The sequence below is a fragment of the Crocodylus porosus genome, unplaced genomic scaffold (genome assembly GCF_001723895.1).
Source record: "Crocodylus porosus isolate Cpor-Errol unplaced genomic scaffold, CroPor_comp1, whole genome shotgun sequence".
Lineage (NCBI taxonomy): Eukaryota > Metazoa > Chordata > Crocodylia > Crocodylidae > Crocodylus > Crocodylus porosus.
In genome coordinates, this window is record NW_017728932.1 from 2,108,458 (window position 1) to 2,135,337 (window position 26,880).

At 42.5% G+C, this 26,880-nt stretch overlaps 1 protein-coding gene across 9 annotated transcripts in view; it reads right to left on the reverse strand.

The window, feature by feature from the left end:
- CUX1 (cut like homeobox 1) overlaps positions 1-26,880 on the reverse strand; it is a 411,425-nt gene that overhangs the window by 127,116 nt on the left and 257,429 nt on the right. For 6 of the 9 annotated variants that reach the window (XM_019545427.1, XM_019545425.1, XM_019545420.1 and 3 more), the window contains exons 9-11: positions 17,960-18,008; positions 3,526-3,630; positions 251-439 (exon numbers count right to left, since the gene is read on the reverse strand). In XM_019545427.1, the coding sequence (XP_019400972.1) occupies positions 251-439; positions 3,526-3,630; positions 17,960-18,008 (343 nt within the window). The remainder of the gene's footprint in view (positions 1-250; positions 440-3,525; positions 3,631-17,959; positions 18,009-26,880) is intronic. The other 3 variants (XM_019545428.1, XM_019545421.1, XM_019545426.1) reach the window with 1 other exon arrangement.

Below are 26,880 nucleotides of genomic sequence, written 5' to 3' on the forward strand. Positions count from 1 at the left end.
CATATTTAAAACCGCAGTTTTCACCTCCCCGCCATCAGAAGTGAGCAGACTGCGGAGGGGCTGAGGGGGATATGCAGGGGGAAACTCCAAGATTAAAAGGAGCCACTGTGCCGCGAGCTGGGCCCGCAATTTAAACCAGGCCCTACTCAGAACATCAATGAACAAGCATAGCCTGCACTCGCACGCACAGCTATGTGGTTACCTGAAGCAAGACTGAGCAAACTGTGCCGAATACAAAACTGAGCCTTACTTTAAGTGTGCTGTTCTTGGCAGTCAGCTGCTGCTCCAGCTGTGAGATCTGACTCCTGGAGTTCTCACGAAGTTTGGTGAGGCTGCCCTGGAGTCTTTGAACATCTTCTACAAGCTGGGCAATTTCCCGTTCTTTAGCAGCCAGTTCCACCTCCAAGCTGGATCGTGTCAGCACCTCTATGGCCTGCTCCTAATGTAAACGGAAACAACATTAAAATATATGTATGTATGTATGTCTTACGTATACATGTATAATGTACATTGACATATGATGACAAAGCTCAAAAGGGAGGCAGTTGGGTGAGAACAAAGCACAGGCCTGCCAGTAAGAAACTGTTTCCAATTCTGGTTCTACTACTGGTTTACTGGGTATACTGGGGAAATTAGCTCCTTTGGGCTTGAAGTGGCTGATCTGTAAAATGGGGAACATGGAGGGAATCAATTTACCTATTTCGTGCAAGTATTGAGGAGAGCCAATAGCTAATGGGTGCGTCTACATAAGACACTGCTGTGCAGTGGTTACTGTGCATTTATTTACTACTTTTGTAAGCAAGTACTAAATAAATGTGCATTAACCAGAGTTACCTTGCAGCGGCACTAGCAAACGTATTAAGTGACACTACTGTTTAGTAGCCTAATAATACTGCACAGTAGTGTATTAGCACTGTCCATGCTGTGACGTGCTACTGCGCAGTATTAGTTGGCTACTGAGCAGTCAGCATTTTGTGTAGATGCGCCCAGTGTCAATTAGTTAAGTACAGCACCTAAAGAAACAAAGGATTCTATTTGGAGCTAATCATTATTATTAGTGGTAGGAGAGCTTTGCTGGCAACAAAAATCTGTTTAAAAACAGCACCAAAAATTGTGCTTATTTTGGAGGAATAAGGACTATAAAGAGCATGGAGGCATACATTTTGCTACTGGAACTATACCCACCACACACTCTGGGCATCGTTCCTAGAAATACTGTCCCAGAGAGTGCCACTTAAAAAAAAAAATCTGCTTCTTGGTTGAACTTGACAACTGTTTACTGCTACATTGTCACTATTGGGAACAATGAAAATAATAATGGCCCAGAATTCCTGCTTCCCGTAGGGGAAAAAATAAAAAAAAAAAAAGACCAGGGTGAGAAGTAAGAGAAAAGAAGGGACATTTTCCTGTGAATTCCTGTGTAAAAATTCTCCTTCCCAGCTCAGGCTATTCCTTCCAAATCCAAGTAGCTGGCTTTCTAGCTGCAGTAGCTCCCAGGAAAGGGATGAGAGTAGGAAGGGGAAAGAGGTATAGCTATGCTGAATAGATAACATATTCTGTGGAACCAGATGGGGCATGAGAAGAGTCGAATTCTACTTCCTAACCCTTGCTCTACACTCTTTTCCCACACACTCAATATCCATTATCTCCTTAGCACACAGCTTTTAGGCCATATCACATCATTATTCAGTGGAACAGCTGAAAACTCAGCCCAAGAGTACTGTCACACAACCCTCTTTGCTACATTGCTGGGTAACACAGGAGTTCATTGAGAATACCATATACGTTGGTATTTTCCACAGTAAAAAGTAATTAAATGCTCTTTCCATATCTTTCCAACATTTACCTTGATTCTAAATGACAACAGGAGACAGGAAAGCGGGAGAAGCAGAAACAGCACGTTGCAGACTGCTGTTTCAAGAATCCGGAGCCACCCACCCCACGTGGAAACACGTGCCCAAAGTTGCAACAGAATCTGCTCATCCCAGATCAGCCTCATCAGCCATCTTCGGACCCATAGACAAAGCAATCATGGAAGACAATCATCCCTGACTAAGAGGGACTGCCGATATATAAATGACTTAACACTAGTGTTGTACCTCACAGAAAGCTATATCAACGAATAGCAGTTAACAATGCTTTGCTGTTGCATTGAATTATGCTTTTAAACATGGAAAAGTCCTCTAATTTGTTTGCATGAAGCATCACAAATTGCATAACTGTCTAGTGCTTATGCCTGTTGAGACTAGAACAGAGGGTCAGAAATAAGATAGATAATGATCCTTTTCATACTGCAATAGTTGCCATATTAAATATGAATGAAGGACAGAAGTATTGCTAAATATAAGAAAGACAACGTTAAAATAACGATCAGACTAGGGCAGAAAATGGGAGAAGACAGGTAATTCAAAGTTACAGGTGATCGTCTGGATCTTTATTTACACTTTTAGCTCTGCTTCCATTCCTGCCTGTTGACTTCAGTGAGATCATTACTAATCCCTTCCGAGAAAGGAGAGACCTAAATGGTTTTGCAGGCTTTTTTTTTTCCGTTTGTGACACAGTCAGTAGAAAAGGTACTTTAATGCAGCAATGCATTCCTGTTTGATATGAAAGGATGCTTACAAGAAACACAGTATAATATGCATCAAGAATTGCGTGGGTTACATTTGTAATCGGTCAACTTTCCTTTCTGTTTATTTAGTTATTTATTTAAGGTAAAACACTCCTAATGTTCATTGGATAGGCTAAAATGAAAGGAAATCCTCCTCCAAGATATGGCACCTATTAATTTAGGAAAAGCCTAAATGCAGTAATACAAATGCCTAAAATGGTTCAACAGACAAATGCCAGTGCAATCCACCTCCAACAACAGTGTGTTTGTTTATTTCATTTTAAAACAGCTGATCCGCATTTACCTAACCAGCATTTATTTACAACTATTTTTCATGGCTGAAAGAAATGTTTAACATAAGAAATTGCACAGCCTAAGGTGTATTTTTTAAAAAACTTTTTAAAGCCACTTACTTCAAAGAGTAGGACCCTGCAGGTCATATTGCTAGAACGTCAATAATGCACTTCTTGGGTGGTTTGTTGAAATTAGTAGGCCTACAGCTTCATGCCTTCACTATGCACTGAAGACGGATGTTAATGGCCGATTAACACATGTCCTGTCGTTTGGCATTTCTTAATTGATTCTTACCCTGTTGCAGCTTCTATCAACTTAGAAGAATGTGATAGTTTGCCTACACTGTCTGCCTACACCGTGGGAACAGGAGCCGAGACCTGTCCTACTGTCCAGACAGAAGGTAGAACTTACAGCTCAGCCCCAGCCCTCTACCACCTCCGACCTCAACGAAGAGTTTGCCCAACCAAAGAATAACAGAACTGCAATCCCCAGGAACACAGTTTTCTTTCAGTTAAGGTACTTTTTCAAACCAGTATTTTTACAGCAAAGAGCATACACTGAACGAGTTCGCCTGCAAGACTGTCAGAAACCTGTAAGAGTCGGTAAATATTTTCTCTCACCACATCAGGTGCCTTCTGGATCTGTGTAGCAAGTTGGAGAGATTTGTTAGCTGATGAGAGCTGCTCCCTTAAGGTCTCTGCCTCTCTCTGAGCCACCTCTGCCCTCTGAAGGAAATGAAAAGGGGTGAAAAGAAAAAGTACATTCAGTTTAACAACTGACAATTATTACAAGAACATTCATCAATTCATGCCTGACTGACTATAATTGATTTTCCTAAACACTCAACCTAATAAATGTTAGAAAAAAACATAGAATGTGATGGATTTTTATTTTAAACAGTACAAGGAAGAAATAATTGAGCGATTATGACAGTAATTTAACGCTAGGAGCAAGGAATCCCCTGCTGATACTAATGCTGCGGCCCACTGAATTTCCCAGACTGAATAAATACAAGTGGAAATGGAGTCTTTTTATTCAATTTCTTTCTATTCTCATAGACCAAGCAGATTTTATTGCAAAATTCCTCGTGGGAATAATTCTCATGGGCAAATGCTGAGTTAAAAGATATTCTGACCATTCTCCCTAACATTCAGACAATGTTGTGGGTTGTCTTTCTTCAGTAATTATTTGCTAAAATGTGAATTGTGAAGTTTTGTTCTTTCAGCAGGTCTATTTATTCAACAACATTTAACCCCTCATCTGACAGTCTTGTGTAGATCAGTTACAGCAATTGACAGCATAAGCAGTATCCGGTAAACTCTTTGAAAGAGGGATTATCTTTTTTGTTCTTTGTTTAAACAGAATCTAGCACAACACAGGTCCTGGTCCATGACTGGGGCATTACTCCCACATAAATAAATATATATATATTTTTAAAGCCTAGGATTCAGCAGAAAGGATATCTACACAGGAGTTGAGTAAAGTCTGGTAGAACAGAAGTGACTTCAGAGGACTAATTCAGGGAAACAGTGCAGAAATCTGATTACATTTAGAGCACATAACTTTTGGACTATTAAAGTGGGGGGGGGGAGAGATACTTATCCATCTCAATTATCACCTCTTCCTTCTGGCTTCCCAAATTAAAATTTCATCTCCTTTCCAGAACAAAGCTATTAAAATTGCCTTCCATGTGCACTATCCACATTATTCGCTTTCAGAATCTGTTTTCTGGCTCAGGCTGGGCTCCAGAAGAAACTCAAGATTTTCACATTCCCTTTCAAGACTCTGCACCCTATTGCCTCTGCCTATATCTCTAGTCTGATCCGGTGTCTTTTTATTATCCCACCCCCCATCTCCTTTGCTATGCTAATAACCCTCTCCCTTCTTTTTCTTTTCCAGTCCCACCTTTGTGCCTTCTTTCACACTTCCCTTTACACCCAGGATAACCAGTTCCTTCCTTCTCTTCAATACATTGCTCCTGGAAATCTAATCTCTTTACAAGCTGATAAAAATTAACAAGACAAAGCCTATATTCATTGCCTTGGTCTCTCATAGTTCATCTGATCTCTGACTTTTTAAGCTATGGTCTACTCAGAGGAAAGACTGTGTTTTAATTTTTATCTTGTACAGCTTACAGCAAGCCATTAGCAATCAAATAATAATCTATGCTATTTTCTTGCAAACCTGTTTTAGGGAACGGTAGGAAGGAAAACTGGGCAAACAAGTCTGATTGTGGTAAATTATTTTCTCTCATTTGCATTAGACATATGTGAAAATATTTATCTAATAAATGCTAGTTAGCTACTGAAAACCAGAACAAGCGACTATACTGGTTTTTGCTTTTGAATCCAGGATTGTATAAGTAATGGGTTTTGCAGCCTTAAGCAATTCTACTGATGGCTTCCATTCACAGCAGCATTGTTTAGAGAATCTATTCACTTTGCATGCAAACAAACCACAAAGGATATTTCTAATAGATGTTACATCTGCATGTACAGCATGCTGTCAGCTGCCCTTCCTTTCTGCACAGCCTCCCTAGTCACTTTAGCACATCTGTTGTAATCTAATGAATAATATTAAACAAGATTTCACAGTATCCATTGCTAAGAAGGATGAATCAACAAACTTCAGATGGTACAGCTTGAAAAATAAGGCCACATTTTATTTATTTAATTTTTAAATTGTATGCTCCTTATGGAAAGAAGTAAATATATCTACATTTGGAAGGCATTTTGTGTAATCTTGGAGGATGTTTCAGTATACATTTAAATCCAAACATGATAAAAGAATGTTAAGGTTGGAAAATCAAGCACTCAAAAATTCGGAAATGCCAGAAGTATGGTTTCCTTAAGACACTTCCCCATGAAGTGCTTGCACACTTTATGATAGTTTTTAATTGCATAACAATATGCTCTTGAGCTCACATGTGCACATGGGTTGAACTAACACTCTGCTTCTTCCAGTAAAGCCCTTTTTTTAACTTAAACATCTGTAAGCAGCCATAGTTTTCTCTCGCCAGGTCCAGAATTAGGGGCATAAGAGAAAGTCTCTGCCCACAATTAAAGCATTCAGTGCCAAAGTGGCTCAGAGCAACCAAAAGTAACAATGGGAGGGAGAGATGGGCCCAGCCTCTGCAACTTCAGATTAGAACATACTCGGTACAGGTGGCTGCTTCAAAAGAGCCACAGAACTCCAATAAGTCTTTGCAAGCAGGTGTGAGATAAGATTTTTAAGAGGATTATAACATGCCTAAACTTCTCTCTTCCTATACCCATACAAATAACAAATATCTTTGATACAGGCCATCCCTCCCTGCCAAATTTCAAGTCCCTGTTCCAAAATAGAGGTGTAAGAGCTTATTACGAAACAACTATAAAATATTTTAACACAGGAAAAATTATATGTTGTGTTCTCAGAAATATGAGTGGTTTCTGCCCAGACTGCCTGCTTCAGGCAGACTAAAAACCATTCAGCATGGGAAAATTCAGCCTAACTGGTTAAAGCTGGGAAAAGTTATAAACCCCCCCTAAAAACTTGGGCTTATTATGGAAAGGATCACACAGCTCCCAGTTTATTCGGCTTCACCAGCTGTGCCGAATAACTCTATAACAGTATAACTGGTGATCACCTTGTGTGGTTTCTCTCCTTTGAATTACCTAAATGATCAGTCCACTAAATAGGAAACCATAGAGAAAGGCCGTTCCCATTCACCATGCATCCAAAACAGCAGTAGTTCCAGATATTTTAAATCACACAACTTTTTTTACTATAGCGTGTAAATATTTAATTGCTTAATACCAAGACCAAGTAGTGGGTCATGATCACTACAGTGGCATAGATGTTTCTTAATTGAAATTTGTGACACACTCAATATAAATGACCTGTAGTATAAGTGAAAAAATAAAATAATATTTTCCTTAGGAGCTTTAACAACTGAATTGCATTTTCAGATTTACAAGTAACATATGTCTTACTATGGGGAGCAAATAGCATGAGGAACATGGGCATATTACCCCTGTATAGCTTTGTTGAGGGGAACGGGCCTAGTTATGGCTATAACAATTTCCGGTAGTGTTTTCAATATGCCATTGCACATAGTATAGACCATCCCGTAGCAACTATGAGGTTTTTTTAGAACATCTGATCAATTAAAGAAGGTAGTAGAGCACTAAGCTTCAAAATTCTTCTAACATTTATACTATAAAAATGTCAACCGTTTTGTCTGCATCAACCTTCACAGAATAGCAGCAAGCTATTGAAAATAAATTACACGAAAGCTCTCCAGGGCTTTGCCACCTATTTTTGCAGCAATGGAGAATTACATGAACAACATCAAACAGAAGAGCTTGGGTTGTCTTCAGTCTCCTCTTCGGGCTATTGTGCTTTACTTTCTGCCTTGAATGGCTTCCAGATAAATGTATTTCCAACTGGAAAACAAGGTTTTACAAGAAACTCCTCTCTTAGTGTGAAAATAACGTTAACTATTCTTTTCATTTATACAGCATTTTCCATGTAAGATCTCAACGGACTTTACTTCCTGTCTTAGACACTGAAATTAAAATCACAGAAACAAATATCTGGACCCAAAACTCACTGTACCATAACATCTGTTGAAGTAAATGGGAGTGGTTCCATTTAAGTCAATGGAGCTATAGTATTTTATGTCAACTGAGACTGTAGCCCACTGCAAGCTGAAGAATCGGAAAGACAATCTAGATATTCTAATATTAGCTGCTTTAGCCTCAGTGCAGATAACAAAAAACACAGTGACCTTGCACCATTGTAATAGTGAATAAAAACCAGGAGCTCCTTCTTGGTCCTGCTTGCCATCAGTTAAAAAGCAAAATTTCCTAGTACACATACATCCTTTGCCTATATACTGTCATCTTAGTTCGTGATAAAGGAAAAACCATTCTCTATACTGGCCTGAACACACGCATATTTCACAGCAATCTTGCTTAGCTGGAAATATAGACCTAAGCAAATTTCCAGCATGATCTGTTAGGACTAGGAGGAAGTTGCACTCAATAAAATGAAATAAAAACCCTGTGAAGAGAGTTTCTGCCAAGATCATTTCATTTTCTTTATACTTCTTGGGCAAAACAAAACTGTTATTTTTGCTAACACTTGCTGTGGCAAGTGCAGTGGTTTGTGAATTCAGGAATTCTTTTGTTCCAACAATTTTTAAACCATTCATTTCTCCTCTACTGATCTTAAAATCCAATAAAAGAATTTTCATTAACTGCAGAGTGGTAGTCCAGTCTAGATCCTTTAACAAATTGCTATAAAGTTCAGGGAGCACTCTGAAAAGAACATTTCCTCTTCCCTCTTTCCATTATGACATAATTTTTTATATTTTGCACTAGTTTCTATTTAAAATGTGTGAAGGACAAATGCAGAAATTCTGTTAGCATCGTGAGGAGGAAAAAGAGACGAGTTTAAAAATCCTGGCATTCCTGAAGCGGCTGGTAGACTTTAAGGCAATTGCATGATTGAGGACTGGGTGAGTTTTATGGCCTCCCACATCAGACCCATTATTGCATAACTTCCCACATCAGATAAGCAGGTTGTGCGATTTTGGGAATGGGGTATAGAAGTTCCTCAAACTGCAAATGCGCAATTGCCAACTGCCAGCACATGGGCAGCCTCACAGTAGGAGCCCAAAGGGCTCTGCCCCAGGGGCAAGGAAAACATTTGCCTTGCCCTGCAGCCCACATGTAAGAGAGCGCGAAGCTGCATGTACAGCTGAGGAACGAGGACCTCATCTGCCTGTGTCTCACACCATGAACAACGGCATGCAGCTGGGGAGCTCCCCACCCCCCAGCTGCTGCTTCCATGAGCACTTCCATGGGCACCTAAGCTCCCAGCTGCATACCTAATTTTTAAAGGTGCAAGGTGAGTATGAAATTGGGGGGCCTCTCCCTCTTGTTGGACTCCTGGCTTTAAAAAGGGGCATGAAGCTAGGACCCAAGCATCTATTAAAGTGGCAGCTGGAGAGTGGGGAGTTCCCTGCACTCCAGCTGCTACATCCACAACACTTGGGGAGAGTACCCAGTCTCTGGGACCCCTTTAAACATCCTTGGGTGTTGGACCCAGACACTGGGGAGAGGCCCCCTAGTCCCTGGCTCCTGGCACTCAGGGAGCTTTGAAGAGTACAGCTGCCTCAGTATGAGCAGTGGGTTATGGGCAGCAGGGAGCTCCTGACTCCACAGCTGATCAAGCCCTGCACCATAACGTCTCCTGAAGCTGGGGAGGGAGGAGCTCAGGGCTTCTCAGCTGCTGCCCCACCACCTCAAAAAAGCAGGTGTGAAGCTTGGGCTCCCAGCTGCATGACTACTTTTAAAAAGTCTGGGGTGCAATGAAGTTGAGATCAGGGAGACGCTCCCTGATGTTGGGCTCATGGTACCCCTCCATGTGCCTCCAACCTCTCATCTGGCTCCAGGGATTGGGTGGAAGTATCCACCGATTGAGCAGAGAGCAGCCCATGCCAGATCCCATTGGGATCTGTCATGGGGTCAGCCTTGAGGCATTATATTACCATTACCGGGGGATAGATACAATAGCCTAGAGGTAAGTAAAGAGTCTGGAAACCTATATAAAAACTTTGTAAGGGAAAACAATAATGGAAATTTTAGCGGTGTTCTCAGGAAGAGGATAGGACAGTCAGCTAGACACTTGAAATGCAAGTATCTGGGGAACGCTGCAAGAAGTCTGGGGAACAATGCAAATTATGTTTGGTCCAAAGTATGGGGACCACACAGGAAGAACTGAAGGTCCTAATACAATCACAAAATTACAAGGTAAATGGGATTACAGAGACATGGTGAATTAGTTCACACACCTGGAACACAGTCAGACATGGGTATAGCTTGTTCAGGAAAGACAGGTAGGGAAAACAGTGAGGAGGTTTACTAAAAGGGATTTACAAGTGTTCAGAGGTGCTGTATGAAGTTGAAAACCTGTTGAAACCTTTGGTTAAAGATCAGAGGGGAGAGCAGCAGGAGGAAGTCATAATGGGCATCTCTTACAGGTCTCCAAACCAAGGGGGAGAGATAGACAAGGCCTGCTATATAGAAGTGAGGAAAGCCTCTGAATTGCAGCTCTTGGATCTCAAGGGGGACTTTCATTATGGGGAGACCTGCTGGGAGGCAAACAGCAGTGCACAAGCAGGCCAGCAAGTTCCTGGAGTACGCTGAGGATATCTTGTGGACTTACTGTTCATAAACAGGGAGGAATTGGTTGGGAATGTGAAAATGGAAGGGAACTTGGGTGATGCTAACCACAAAATGATAGAGTTCAAGATCCTAAGGAGAGGAAGGAAGGAGATCACCAAAATAAGGACACTTGATCCAGAAAAGTAAATTTTAACAAACTCCAGAACCTGGTGGGCAGGATCCCTTGGAGGCAAGTCTAAGGGGAAAAGGAGACAAGGAGAGCTGGCTGTACTTTAATGAGGCTCTCTTAAGAGTGTAGAAGCAAGTGATTCTGATGAGATGGAAGAATATGAACTGCAACAGGAGACCAGTTTGGCTAGGCAGCAATTTCAAGGAGTTGAAACTCAAAAAGGAATCCTATAAAAAAATGGAAACTTGGTCATAGTACTATGGAAGGATATAAGAGTATTGTACGGGCATGCAGGGAGAAAATTAAGAAGGCCAAGGCACAATTTGAGATGCATGTGGCAAGGGACAGAAGAAGTCAAAAGTCAAGTCAGAGGAAGAGCAGAGATTCCTCAGGTCTGTAACACAGGCCCGCCCTAGGGGTGGCCATGATGGCCCTTGGTGGCCGCTTAGCCACTTTCCCCGTGCTTGGGGCCACCTCCCCTTGTGCTTGCTTGGCACTCCTTGATGTAAATATGTATTTGGAAATGGCAGGCAGCCTCAGGGATCCCTGAATGAGATCTCATCCACTCAAGAGCTATGGTCTAATTGCTCATCACCTTAAGGGCTAATTTCATGGCCTCCTCATCTCCCCTTCTAGCCATGCCCAAGCCATGCTGATGTTACCAATCAATCAGTTATCACCAACCAGTTCCATGTGCCCTTGGCCCCCATCTCAAATCAGTCCAATGGACACTTGGCGCCGTCCACCTCACTTTCTTGGCCCCTCCCTGGGCCCTAGCCCCATTTCAGCCCCTCTCTCCGTGCTGGGTTTCCTCACCCCATCCACTCTGGGTGCTGGCTCTTTAAGTCCATCTCTGCCCATCTCTGGGTGCTGGACTCTTCAGCCCCATCCATCTCGGGCCTTGCCTGGGCCCTGGGCTCCCTACCTCCTTGTCTGCCCTGCTCCCAGGTTCTGGCCTTACTTGCAAGCCTCTGGCACTGCTTCTGGGCTTATTGGGACCTCCTCCTCCCCACAGTCCCCCCTAGCCACCAGCTGTTGGGACCTCCACCTCCCCTTAGTCCCATCCTAAACCACCAATGTTACCCCCACCCTAATGCTGCATTACCCACAGACATCCCGGGTGTCCTCAGCAGTGTGTCTCTGTAGCCTACTCAGGAGCTCTTCCTGCTATGGCCTCCAGCCAGACTGGCCACCTTAGCTCAGGCCCTGCACTTATACTCTCTAGGCCTGGCCCCCTTACAGTCAAGTGCCCTCCCTTGAGCGCCCCTGAACCCTGTCTGCAGCCATCTTCCCTGTTACAATCCCCTGTGGACTGCTGTAGGCAAAATAGTCACAGATGATGCAGAGAAGGCTAACGCGTGTAATGCCTTTTTTTTACTTCAATCTTCACAAATAGTGACAGCTACCAGATGATGAATGAAGCTGGCAGCAAAAATACAGAAGACGACAGCCTAGAGTAATGGCAAAATAGGTTGGGGATTACTTAGAGAAGCTAGATGCTTTCAGGTCAGCAGGGCTAGATGGGAAGCACCTAAGAGGACTGAAGGAATTGGTTGAGGTAATTTTGGAGACATTGGCTATCCTTTTTAAGAACTTGTAGGGGTCAGGTGAGGTCCTGGATGACTAGAAAAGGGCAAGTATAGGAAGGAGGAGGATCCAGGGAACTACAGACTAGTCAGCCTGACCTCTATACCTGGAAATATCATAAATCAGGTCCTCAAGGAATCCATTGCAAAGCACCTGGAGGAGAGCAAGGTGATTAGGAACAGACAGCATGGATTCACTGAAAGGAAGTCACGCCCGACTAAGGGTGTTTTAAGCAGGCCCTACTCAATTTGGATTTGGATTCAACCGAAATCAGGGCCAGTGATTCGATTCCTTGATTTGGATCACTGTCCCCAATTTGATTCAGCCAAATCTGAAGATTCGATGCCACTTTGTAGAATCAGTGATTCAGACATAGACATAGTTTTGAAGTTTTTTCTACATACCTCGAGGTACCAGTGTGGCTTGTGATTGCTGCGATACTGGGGCACATGGAGTGTCCCACTTCTGGGTCCGCCGGAAAGTATGATGGGGGACCCTCTGTGCCCCCCCAGCTCACCAGTTAGCTGCAGGGGGACCCTGGGTGTGCCCCCAAACTCAGAAGGCGCCAGTCACCGAGCCCGGGGACGCAGAGGGGCCCCCTGGCATGCTCTCCAGCGGACCTGAAAGTGGACCAGAAGTGCTTCTGGTCCACTTCCAGGTCTGCTGCTGCGCGTGCTGGGGAGTCCCGCATGCTTCAGTGGGACACTCCGTGCGCACACATCAGAGGGTTCCGATTCAATTCGGAGAGATTAAAGGGTCCTCTGATCCGATTCGGCGATTCGGCCACCGAATTGGGCCGAATTGCCACTGAATCAAATCAGGGACTGAAGCTTCGCACGGCCCTATGCCTGACCAACCTGATTTCCTTCTACGATAAAGTGACAGGCCTGGTGTGGGAGAGCAGTGGACATGGTATACCTTGACTTTAGCAAGGCTTTTGACACCGCCTCCCACAACATTCTAATTAGCAAGCTACGGAAATACAGACTAGATGAAAGTACCATCGGGGGATATAACAGTGTTTCCCAACTGGTGTGCTGCAGCACACTGGCGTGCCGTGGCACACTGGCGTGCCGTCAAGCATGTCCAGGTGTGCCATGGCATTTTGGGCTGGAGCCACGCCCCCTGGCTGGCTGGAGCCACACCCCTGCCTGCTGCTGCTGTGGACACAAGGAAGATGGGGAACATGGCCACCACCAGGCAGGGGGTGTGGCTCCAGCCCAAAATGCTGTTCAGCTGGCCTCACACCACCCCTCCCCATCAGCATCTGGCTGGCTGCGTGCCTTCCCCCCCAGACGGTGTCCAGCTGCTGCACGCCATGCCCTGCCCTGCCCCCTGCGTCTGGCGTGCTGTGGTGCTTTTTTACTTAGGTAAGTGCCGTGGGGCGAAAAAGGTTGGGAAACACTGGGATATATAGCTGATTGGATTAATCAAACTCAGTGGCCATGTCTACACGTGTGCTTAACTGTGGAACAGATTAATTAGCTGCAGAGTAAAGTGTCACCATCTACATGTGTAATGGTATTAGCTAATTAACAATGCAGCAAAGTAAGTAATTGCAATTAAACGCAAACCTAGATGTGGACCATAGGCATAAACTGTGTCCGGTCAGTCATATTTTTTCTTTTATTATTATTTTTTTTCTTTTTAAAATTTGGCTAAGCAATGTTTGGGCCAAACTATCAGGATACATCAGGTATGTGGAACCATAGACTTATAAACCTCAAGTCCCTGCAGTTTTTTCGCAGCAATATCATGACCTTAAAATTAATCTTGCAGGTTTCTAAAACCTTCCAGAGTATTACTGCTTTTACAACGCATTAAATCCATTTTCAACAAAAAACTGATTTTCATTATCCACCATCAGACAAAAAGGTGCAGTAAAAGAATAATTCATTTGCATCATCCACTGTTTGCTGTAGTGTATATTGATGTAAATAAGATATGAAGGATCCTCTACACTGACTGGTTGAGGCTGAGAGAGCTCATAAGAAATCTTTATATAAACATACATATGCATGTGCATGCATACACTCATTTTTATACACCCCAAATCAGCACAGTAGAATCTTACTAACTTTACTGATTGGAAATGATTAGATTCTGTGAATCAAACTATAAAAAATTCAAAGATCCTGTATTGCAAATTATAATAAATAATTTATTTTGACAAGTAAGGGAAGTTTAGTTTTAATTATTTATTATTTTACTTCATAGCATATCAGCAAATATGCCATGATTTATTGTGTAAAATGAAATCTTAATAAAATGAGCTCCCCTCTTAGAGCATTATTAAATCTTTATGAAAATGCAAGGTAAAACTTCTGGAACTACTAGGTTTGTGAACTGGCAAAGCAAACATCAGTTAAATATTTCTATATTCAGTAATACTTCTGTTTACTGCTTTATTGATACCAATTAAAGTACTCAGTAAAACACGCTGGGGATTAACAGCAAAGAAAAAAAAGGAATGCATGCTCAAATGAAAATGTTGACAGGTCTTTTTCTCATCTTGCAGCAGAAAGGGTAGCATTTTACTGCTACTGCAATCGTAGCAGGTCTCAGTAGAACTCTTCAGACTCTACGCCAAGTGTTAAAGTTGCATATTAATGAACTATTAAATTGCCCCTCTTGAGGGATCCTTATATACAGCTGGCATTTTTAGTAATTGTTGCACTGTTCCATCTTTTTGTATTGGTTCACCCTTTCAAAAGCTTTGCTTCATTCTCCATTTTCATTAATTTTCTGCTTCTTCGGTATTTGTTTTTGCCCTTTTAACAATTTCTCTTCCCTGCAAGTTAATTCAGGTTAGCATACTTGACTTCCCGTATTTCAGCAAGCCTGGCTTTAACAAGTATGAGACCATGCTGCAAAACAATGCTTTCGCTAGACAGAGAGATTGGACTAAATGAGACAGAGATTGGAAAGAGAGATTGGACTAGATTGGATGAGTAGCCTTAACCTGAACTACATCACTGCCTTACTAGTTCCGCTGTCAACATTCAACACCGCTTGAGTTTCAGCCCACAAACCCTGACAGGCTAGTTACCGCAACCTGAAGTACTACATAACTCAAACTCAACTCACACTGGTGTATGCAGATGGGAGCTGGGTGAGAGAGCAAAACCTGTTGTACTTTAATAAAGCAGCTTAAGTCTGTGGTCATTAGCTTCCTTTACAAATATCAGATGGCATTCTTTTCCCACTACATTGTACTACTCTACTTCCACTGTACTGAGTTCACTTCTGCCTGAACACAGGTTTTTGCTTTTGCAAATTTTCCAAACACTAGTGTTTCAATGGGAAACATTTCTAAGAGCTATAATCCTTTCTGCGGAGTAAATCAGTAGTGTAAATGAAGATAACAGGAACACAAAATATATTCTCCTCACAACCCTAAAAATGCCTGTTCTATTAACAGAATAGAGCATTCACGTTATCAGGGAGGTTAATTAAAAAATGAGAGGTTCCTGGGTAAAGGGACTTGTCCAGAGACTCAGGGTCAGAAGGACTGCCATAGTTGGGATCGGAAAGGAATTCTACTGGTATGGCCTGTTTTGGTGTTTTTTGTTACCTTCCTCTGTAGTGGGTGGCATGGCCCTATACCCTGGGAGTGCTTGAGCACCCCGATGAGGTGAAAAGGATCACCTGAATACAAAAATATTGAAAGTCCATTCATTCCTCTAATGCTGTAAGAGTCAGGTAAAAGGGACCTTTACCGTTGCCAAGTAACAGTTCATTATCTTTTGCCGTATGGCAATAGGGAAACGCTAAATGCAAGCTATGTAATTGCAGCAACCTTTTGGAAATAGAAAAATAGCTTACGTAGAACTAGCAAACAACAAAAAATACACTATCCTTGAAGAAATGACAAAATACTTTTACCAAAATAATTTCTGGGTCTATACTAATTAAAAAAAAAAACTCCTTAAAGCTTGCAAATTACCAGTAATGCTCTTATGTCTACTGCTCTGCCTAAAAGGCTTTCTTGGCAGGAACGGAAAATGTTTTCTTTTATTAACTATAAACATTTTAGAATTTTGCATCCTATGTATCCTGCTTCAGGCATATTTTTCCACGGTCTGGGCAACTAACATAAATAAAAATACATAGTCCTGTGACTGCAGACACAGCAGGAAGTGGCAGAGACTAGAATGACAAATGGAAACCTGGAAGTTCCTAGTTTCTAATCCTAACTGATGTACCAACTTAACAAGGCTAACTGAAAGCTGACTATCATGACTAGGCCTTTTGTACCTAAAAATTATCAGCTGCATTTCTCAAAGCTGCATATATGCCCAGACATTTCACTTGCATCTAGAATAGTTTGTATAAAAGTACAGAACAGGCAATTTTTGTTTTAAAGCTTCATAATTATCTTATAGAGTAGCGTCTTTGGCATCCGTTTTTGGTACACTGGCAGGTAATGCAGGAGACAAATTATTGAGACAATTTACTGAGTTAATATTGGAAGCAAGAAATTAGACAACCTTGTTATCTCTTCTGTATGACATCTTCATCCAACTCCCATCGAGTCAATATGACTTATGTTTAAAAACAAGAACGGAGAATTCAGGTGCCTCAATTGTTGGGTGTTCAACTTAATACACTTTGATGGAAACTGATTTTCAGAGGGCAGGTCCACAACAGATTCTATTCTAATTTAATGCGTCTGAAGTAAGTCACCCAAAAATTGAGGCACATAAAAATCATGTTGACTTTAATCAACTGGACCAAATTTAGAATGCAGTGATCGATTACTAGCCAACATTTTTAATGGCAGCTAATTTCCCTAATATGGTATATTACAAGATACTTCGCTGTGAACATAAAATGTTTCGAATCACCACAAGCAGACAACAAAAAGATCATGCATAAGCAAGAGAGGTGCAATTTGGGTTAAACTAGGCATCTGTTATGGGGTGATTTTGTATACTGCCAAATGTCTGATGTTTTAAATAATAAAATGAATTTAGCAAACTTAAGTTGACTTGTATAAGGCATTTGCTACTACACAGCAGAAACAGAGTCACTTGAGATCTCCCATGAAGGTAACAGTACATCTCGCAAGTATTTTCCTAGCTTACACGGCCCACAAAATGCTGTACTTACTTGAATCATGACGACTTTAACATTTAAGAGGACTCCCCAGTAATTAGATTATAAATGGGAAATTATAAACTTGTTATAAATCTCCATTTATAGACTCTAATTACTGTAGGATCACCTTAAACTTGTTCCCAACAAATGTCGGGGGGGAGAGAGAGAAAGGAAGCCTGATTCTCACACTTTGCTCCTCTGCACTGCCCCCCATGTCTGTGCTCCTGCTACCTGCCCCTCCTAGCTGCCAGCACCCAATCTTCCAGTGCCATTGGCCTCCAGACCCTCACCCACCCCCAAACCCCTGCTGCCACCTTGTTCCCCCCAATCCCCAGGACGCATTTCCCCTTGCCCCCAGACCCCTACTAACTTCCAGTCCCCCATCTGATCCACATGTGCTGCCTCCTAATCCTTACCTGATCCCATCTGCAGCTCCTCTTCCACCCCTTGGTCTCATCCCTGTATAATCCCCAACACACACAGCTGCAAATCCCCATCCAAAGCTGCCACCATATCCTGCGCCTTGTCATCCTGGAAGTGCACTGATGTCCCATCCACCGCCTGATCTCTGATGCATGCTGCTGCTCCATCTCTGACCCAATTGCCACACATGCTGCTGCCTTATCCCTGACCCTAGCCACTGCCCCAACCTAAACTCACTACAGCTGCTACTGACTCTTTTGCTGTCCACTCCAGGTAACAGCAGCAGCAGCAGCAGCTCTGGCTTAACTCTGGCCTGGGGCAGGTGGAGGCTCCAGCTCTGGGGCCAGGGGCTGGAGCTGTGTACTGGCACTTAAATCCAAGATGAAGCTTGTTTTCCCCCCCCCCATGTTGAAAAAGTCAACCGTCCCCCCACCCCACTTTGGAGTCAGGTGAATATGGCAGTAGCTGAGAATACTAAAATGTGGGAAAGAGACTAGTACGCTTATGAAAACTCAAGGAAAGGAGCATTCTGGTTGATAAAAAGAAAAAAGAATAGAGGTCTTCCGAACGTTATGAGAAAACCTTGTTTTAGATTCCTACCTGATTTGCTCTTTCAAGGTCTGTCATGATCATCTCAATTTCATCAGCCCTAGGAAAACAAAGCAGCACAAACACTGTTACTGAACGGTGAAATAACATCTATAGGTTCTACATGTTGAGTATACTGTACATTTTTTTGACATTTATACAATTGAAACAATGTTTTAAAAGGGATCTGGAAAGGCTGAAAGATCAAACTCTTAACTTATTAGCTCCGATTCTCAGACTCACTCGTGCATATGGTTTTGTATTTCTCAAGCCACTGACAAATGTTTAAAAAAAAAGCATGATGGGATATGAGCCACAATCCCAACAATCAGGTGTCTTGCCATGCCACACAATCGTCAGACCCCATTATGCCATACTGCCAGTGCAGAGGGAGCCCACAATCACAATCCCGGGCTCCCCCTGCACTGGCAATCTTTGGTGGGAGCCCCATCAGCTGACACAGCATGGGGGCGCATGGTGTGCTCCTATGGCTGGGAGCTCCAGTCAGTGAGGGGGCTCCGGCCACGGGGCCAGAGGGTGCCTCCTTTGCAGCTGGAAGGTCTGAACACTGAAGAGGCTCCCAACCATGGGTTGCACCATGAGATCCCATGGTTGGTAGGCCTAGCAGTGGGGATCTACTGAATATGTGATTTCACAAAATTCAGTATTGCCCGCAAAATTCACTGGGGGGGGATGACGACAACAACAACAAAAAAACTTTACAGAAAATAAAATGCTGGTTCCCCAGAAGGAGCTAGTAGTCCATAAGGTGCTGCGGACCCCCTGACCACAGCACCCTGGGAGGTCACCCAAGTCACCCAACCCTAAGACCACTGTGCAAGTTCACCTGCTGACACTTCAGAGGAGTTGGGACCCAGGAGCAGTCGCCGCTGCGCAGAACTCAGGTGAGGGCAGGATTCCCGGGGGGGGGGCGGGTACTGAGACCCCTACCCTGAAGAGAGTGGGGGTGCCTTCTGCCCACCTGGCTGCCAGTGAGGACTTGGGGGAGGCTCTGCTCTAGGACTGTAGGCCCGGCAGGCTCCCTCCCACCTACGTGCCACTGACTTGCAGTGGGGAGGAGAGGGAGTGCTCCAGATTTCCTTAAAAAACTAATATGGTCATCCTTATTTAGTGATCACCCTCTCTCAGCACCCTTTGGCTGTACTGCATGCAAACATTTCTTTAAAGATGTTTACAGATGTTGCTTTAAAGGTCTTTGACTAGTAGCAGAGCATCATCAAAAAGGTTCTGGGACTCTGGAATTCCTTTCTGTTGGTGCTAAACGGCCCATTTATTTACCCGTGTATTTGCTGAGAAAGGGGCTGAAGTGTGATTCAACTGAGTGCTTGAAGACTTTCTTTTTTTCTGGATCACTACCTTGGATATTGACTTCCTATTCATCCAAAGGGTTCTTTGCATTGAGAAATGTAATAAGAATAATTTATCTAAAGTAAAATTATTTTTATTTATATTTCTTACATCTCTAAAATCTTTAAAATTCTCAGGGGCAGCAACTACTGAAATGTACTCTGGAAACTAATAGAAAACAGACTAGCACATGTGCTATGCAGTCTTTCTTTTGGTATGACCTAATAAATGTTCTAACTCATTTTACAATGGGAAAAAAAATCACATTCTGAATTATTAATATACATTAGTTACTGGACTATATATCCATCTTGGGGCAAACAGTGATGTTTAAATGCTTGGAACTCATCACTTGATTATGCTGAATAGACCAATATAATCCTGTAATTGTATTTTTACCCTTCTTTATACCAGCTTTGAAAAGGAATCTGTTTTCAGCGTCGTTGCTAGAAAGTCCATTTCACCTCGTTAATCCACACATTAAAATGAGACCATTTTTAGAAAGGGATTTTCACACAGAAAAGAGCATGTTTGAGCAAGATGAATACAAGAACATTCATGTGATCAAACTAGGCACGTACAACAATGTCAGAGGGAAGAAGTCATTTTAAAACACTGAAGAAATTATTTTCTAACACTTCAAAAAAATACCCTTCTGGCTTGACCATTTAGGAGGCTTGCCTATGTACAACTTGCTAAGGATGATTTTATGAATATGCTGCATTTGTGAGGCTAGTCTACGCACGAGAACCAACACCCAAGCTGTTTACTTCCACTTTCACATGCCCCTGAAGAAGCAAATTATTAATTCAGAACCACCAGAGAGTTGAAGCTGCATTTAAACAGCTATGATAACTCTGGGATCAGCACTGAGAGTACATTGGCCCGGTGTGATGAGAACCAAACATAGTAGCTTGATGAGCATCCACCTAGGGAAGTTCTGCCAGGGCTGCAACATGTGTTCCTAAAAAGAAAGTTGTACTGTGTTGTTGTTTTTGTCACGTGCTACAAAGCAACAAAGTTTATAGCTCCAAAACAAGTAACCTGTGGACAATAGTCCCTGCCTCCAAGTCTACAATCACAGACAAAACAATTCAGATGCATACTGATCATGGGTTACTGATATGGTCGTTTTGATTGAGGAAATATATTTTGAAGCGGAATTTGGAGGTGTGTGAAGCACATGAAAAGAAGAATATTTCAGGTACGAGGAGCATCAGGAGCAGGGACACAACGCAGATAAGCAGAAGAGAGGGTTGGGCCAAGTAAAAAGAGCCAGATTAGAGGTGAAAGCAGAGATGAAAGATGGAATTGAGTGCAGTTCCTTACAAGTAAAGATGATGCTCTTGAACTTACTGAGATGATTGCTCCATTTAACTACAGGTTTGAGTATTTTACCATAATAGTCATAGTTTCATAATTGTTAGGGGCTGGAAAGACTGCTGGGGCCAGATGGGGCCAGTCTATTTAAGCCAGAATTTAAATGACCTACCATAGCACTGCTAGAGGCTGTCATGTACAAGAGCTGTAGGACTAAAGTTAGTAATTAAAATGCTGCCTTCCAATATGCACAGACAACTCCCATCCAATTCAGGGGAATGTGTCTCCACTTTTATCTGACGGCCAAGTCTATCCCTTTGTCTTTGTATTCAGATGTAATATCTGATTGGGATGTTCTAAATTCACTGTTATAGCTGGATATTTTATCCATCTATTTTTTTTACTGCATGATACCTCACTGTTCAACTAATTAAAAAAAAATGCAAACTACCCAAGAGCTAAAACCCTCCCAAACAACAAAAATAATTGCCTGTGTAGTAGTATGAACATTCAGAACCATACATGTTATCTTTTAAGTATAGTAATGAATTCAATTTATTTTCTTTCCTAAAGTAAGTGTCAAAAGCATTCTGAAGAATCTTCAAAACGATTCATTCATTCTTTTCATTTTAAGAGCTCAACCACCACAACGGGGGCTGGCACTTGACAGTCTAAAATCACTTATTGCTGAAAGTCTCTAATAGCTACATGCATTGTTGCTCAACAAAAGTATTTATTATAAAATAAATTATAGTTTCTTTACCTTTTTATGTTTTTATAAAAGCAGTTTTCATTGATTACTTACAAACAACTGTGTTATATTCAGCCTTCCAGGCACTGGGTAATTTCTTTTTAGTCCAGAAAACATAGTTCATTGAATCAGAGCCACACAGGTCACTGCTCGTATATTTTCTTTACAAACAATTTTCTGTTATATTTGGTCAGACTGAACAGAACTTTACTCTTTCAGTTGTTCAATTTATTTCAATACGACGACTTTGGATAGAAATAGGCACATCCTGGCACAGCTGATCGGCTTCATTTGGTGAAACATACTTCACCTGCTGTCCCACCCACTGGATCTTGCAGGATGTTCCTTCTTTACACAGATGCAACGTGGTCTCAGCTCTGGGAGCGCACCAAAGGATTGAACTGGTGCATCTCTGTAAGCAGGGGAAAGCTAGGCAGGTACTCTTGGGGCTTGAGGGGCCTGATCCTATGTGGAAATTCCTGGTTGTGCAGGATGGGGCCTACTAAGCCCTAGGAACGCATCCTGGGGGAAGCTGGAGAGCACAGGCAGCTCTTGGCTGCCTGTACTCTAGCACCATAAAGCAAACAAACTTCTGTCACTCAATAATGGCAAAAATTTATACCAACTACTTTGTGCCCAGAAATTTTGGGCATTTATGGTGCAACAAGGGGCATGAATGTCTGTTTCCCTGACCTTTGTGCTGCTATAAAAAAAATGTATAGTGGCACAAGGGAAACAACATATGTTTCCTTCCACCTTTAGTAAGCCAGATACTACTCCAATTAGCAAGGGTGCTGTGGGGGGAGGAGGGGGTGGGGCAGCGACTATGGTCCTATAAGTTTTAACTTGAATCTGGTAAGAAACTTTAGAGAACAGTGGTCAAAGCCTGAAATTATTGTCACCCTAAATCATGGACCAAGTTAGCTTTAATTTAAAACCAATGACACTAACACTTATCTCAGTTTTTATACCCTGTGCTTTTACTTTGAACAGTGTCCTCTGCTCCTAAAATAAAGCATGAGTATAGGATACCTGTAATTGACACCGACTTGATCCTACCTGTTCACAAGGTGTGAAAGGCAAAGAACTTTTTTTTTTATATGCAAATGCAAAGAGCCAGTACAGCAGGTTAGTTTTAGGATTATCAAGAATCTACGAATTCTTAATTTCTAATTTTAAATTAATTCCAGGGAAGCCTTAAGGTAGGCACATATATTACAGGAATCAGGCCCACATCAAAATGAAGACTACAGTTCTTGGGCCTTGTCAACACTGACAGCTTCTTCTCAAGACTGTACTATAGGTAAAGAAGACAGTTGGTAACACTGTTTTTTTCAGGATGCGTTTCCTCCTTCTATTTAACAGCGATCAGAATCAGTATTTACACCTCGACCTCTAGTACAAGAGAGCTAGAATTGAAACAACTGTAAAGGAGATGATTCACGTATTTAAAATATACTGTGCATACTCTAAGTTTCAATCTCTTAGGGCACCTATATACGTGCTTGATGCCTGCTCCAATGAGTTCTAATTACATCACGTCTGAGCAGACTCGATTAATCAAGTGCGCTAGCTAGCAAGCTTCAGTAGTTTAGTGTTACATGTATTGAGTGTCCCCACTTTTCAGAATGGTCGCAGGGGTGCTTTGACTAAAGATCACTGAACAAGCTTTAGTTAAAGTGCCCCTGCCGCCATTCTGAAGTGTGGGATGCTGAATATGCGAAACGTTGCAAGCGGTTTAATTAGAGTGGCTCCTGAGAGCTACTCCAATTAAAAGAGCCACTCTAATTAAAGTGCCTCCCCACCCCCGAGCATGTGTAAAGATAAACTAGGAATCTAGTGTACCAGGTTCTTTAGTCAGGGCCTTGTTACGTGTTACATTACGAGCCACACAAATGTTGATCAGCATCTTTAGTTCTCGCATTTCAGGCCTGCAGGGGCCTAGAAGATGGAAAGGCAAGAATCCCAAGCCCCCAAACCATTCCAGGCTTCTCTCCTGCCCCCTGGGACCTCCCCAGTTCCCCCCAGTGCCACTCAGGGTTCCTCCTTGCCCCTCCTACTTACTTGTGGCTGGGCACACTGTCTGTCCCAGGACAGTAGGCAGGGAAGGGTTAACCTGCCTGCCTGGCTACTGCTGCTGCTCTTCCCTGTGCTGAGCCTGCCCAGAGAGCAGCAGCACTGGCAGCAGCTGGGCAGGTAGGTTAAATCTTCCCTGCCTGCTCCCCAAGGAAAGACAGAACAGGAAGCTGCACATAAGCAGGGGAGAGGGTGCTGGGGACAGTCAGTGGGAATCTAGGGTGCTGGGAAGGAGGGAAGGGGATAGTGGGCCTGATTCAGGTCAGCGGAAGCTGCGGGGAGGTGGGAAGGATGTTTATACCAAGGTGTAGCCTAGAGGAGGTACACCTTAGTGTAATACCAACTGGGTAACAGGAATCAGAGATAACCCCGCCTTGGAGCAGCTGCATAAGGAGTGCTTAAAACTAGTTTCCGGTGTTAATGTGTGGACAATCCAGGTGTTAACAGCTCCAGGAGCCACCCATAATTACCATGTAACAAGGTCCTCATAGTATTTGGAGCTCTGGAATAGACAGTAAGCAACAGAAAAATTGGTATCGCTAAAAAAAGAGTGTCATTGTGCATTTTACTCCTGCTGGTGAGAATGCACTTTATGTTGGAGCAGAATAGGGGAAGAGGGGAGGAAGAGGACAGACATAAGTCAAAGTAGTCCAAAGGCCATTATCTAAAAAGACTAGTATGCCGTCCATAAAAAGTTGCTGAATGACTTAATGAAAAACAGACACTTCAAAGATTAAGTCTGCCATTTAATCAAGCCAGCTAATTAGGTTCTGAGTAGTAAAACAGACAGACAAAAAAAAAACCCCCCCACAAAAGCACAAACAGAATTGGTAGAACAGAACAAACTCAATTTCCTTCTGAATCAAATGAATTTGCTGAAACAATGCACTAATAAACATGGCATTATTCACCTGGCAACAGACAGAGAAAGAAAAGGACAACTCTAAACATTGTAAAATGTAATGGATGCTATCAGGAATCTACTGCAGTACACAACTTGAACTCAATGATCCATTTCCATCCAGCAGATACTAGTTTAGGTAAAAAGAAACACCTATTGCAATTCCTGGTTTATAAACATAACAAGTGAATGGTATGCTAACTCTCATGGCTACAGTTTCCAAATGCTACAGTTTATTCAACCTTAAAAGGAAACTGCTCTTGTAGTCTTCTATAAATGGAAAAATTGAAAAAAGCGAATGATACCTCTGAAACTATAACCAGGGCCAAAACCAAGGTCAGACTGCAGGTCCATTTAGTAATGTATCTCGTTCTTCGCAGTGGCAGTGTGAATACTAAGGAGAAGAGCATTTAAGCCAGACATATCCAGAATAATTTCCTCCTACAGCTTCCAGTAGCGAGAAGCCTAAGAAATCCTGATTTTGAGGTTGTACCCATAGCTATTATATTTAATACCCACTGATGGACCAACCGATCCTTGGTGAATTTTTCCAATCTCTTTTTGAACCTAGTTATCTACTTCCGTACTATCCTGTGGCTCAGAGAATTCTGATTAAAGCTTTTATTTCCATGGAGGATGCAGGGGAGGGGTGGGGCATAAGTGGAAGAAGTTTATTCAAGCAAACATTTAATGGGAACCAACCAGTATTCCATAGGAAATGGTTTTGTATCCAGGAAGGAATTTCGGGATACACAAGGTGCATCTACATGTGCACCCATATTGGGGTGCAGTAAATTAATTAACTCCACTGTAGGACAGTACTGTCCAGGACAAGTATCCTATGGCAGAGTATTTTATGCCATCACAATGCATGTGTAGATGGTAACTGGTACTGGCTGGGGGGTGATGGTCCTACAATGTGGGGGCTGCCTGCCAGCTAGCCCTGAACTATAGTGCCCTATGCCCCAGACAGCCCCTCTGCTGTCCGATGCCACCAACTGCAGCCTGGAGCTGAACCCCTGGGCCCACTACCAACCTGGGGCTGCTGTGCCCTACCTCTATGTGCTGGGGTCCCGGGTGCACGTGTGAATGCTGTGCCCGGGAGAAATAAACTTCAGCGCAAACTGCACCAGAGTTTATTTCTTTGCCCTAAGTGAACATGTAGATGTACCCAGAGAGCAACTCCTGAAACAGCAGTAGCCTTCATCAGGCATGTGGAAGATCCAGGGTCAAGGCCTTCATCTGATCCTAAGCTACAATGGATGGGTGTCTCAATTTTTCTTGCTGAAATGTTTCACTTTACCTAAATATTTACATTTTCAATAGACCACTAAGAGAGCAATGTGGGAGATCCAGGTTCAAATCCTTGCTTCAGAGATTTTTTGTTTTTTATTTATTGATATAAAGTGGGATACACAAGACCTTTGCTCACAGTGACTCATTGACAGGGCAGAGCAATCAGTTAGGGCAGAGGCCAGCAATCTATGGCTCATGGGTCCAATCCAATTTGCACAGCCATTGGACCTGCCCTGAAGAGCTGGGAAATTCAGCATCATTCCAGTGGTGAGGGTCTTCGCCTGAGCCACGCAGCAGGAGCTTTGCCCGTGTCTTGGGTTCTCGCACCATCCCATATCAGACTTGAGGTGGGACAGTCTGGCCCACTGCTAAAAACTGCCAACTGCTGACGACTCAGAATGTGGGGGGACTGGTAGAGCAAGGTCTCCAACCCTTAGACTTCAAACTGTCTCAGTTTTGTCCCAATGTAAAAATCAAGAAAAATACAGAAACGGTTTGCAGGACGGAAAAAGTTTCTTCCCCAGCTCTCATTCTCCAGTTGTACAACAGATTGGCAGCTCTGGCAATACATTTAATCTCTTTGCACCTCACTTTCTCCATACGAAAATATGCATACTACTACTTACCTCACATAATCTGCTTGTGCAGATCTATTAATTAATGTTTAGAAAGCCCTTCAAAATCCTTAGATGGAAAATACTACATCACATCTTGTATATTATAACATGAATATCACTGTAAAGCTAATTAAATTTAAATACTTTTATAATATATAAAACGTAATCATGTTAAGACCTATTGTAGACTTTGATATGGCTAACATAACCACCCCATAGGTTATAAAGAAAAAGCAAAAATATTACTTTAACATAACCAAGAATGCACATACTCGGTCAAAGAGAGTGCTATTCCTTTTAGTGGGTTAGTCTCAAATACTTTTAAAATTCCAAGAGCATAGGTTAATATTTTCTTTCATTAGAAATCCCCTAAGGAGCTTCAGATCAGATAATCCTTTTTCCAATATCATATATCCAGGCCCCTTGTAGAAATAATTTTTGTGTTCAGGGATTCATGAATCCTCCAACTTTATTAATTAATTGGGCGTTTCCTTCCTAGGAACTCAATTGAAAGAAAATCCTCTCCCCGTTAAGCAATAAAACACTGAAGACTTTAAATACAGAGATCAAAGAAATGTTAGTTTCAGGTGCACCAGAGATTAAG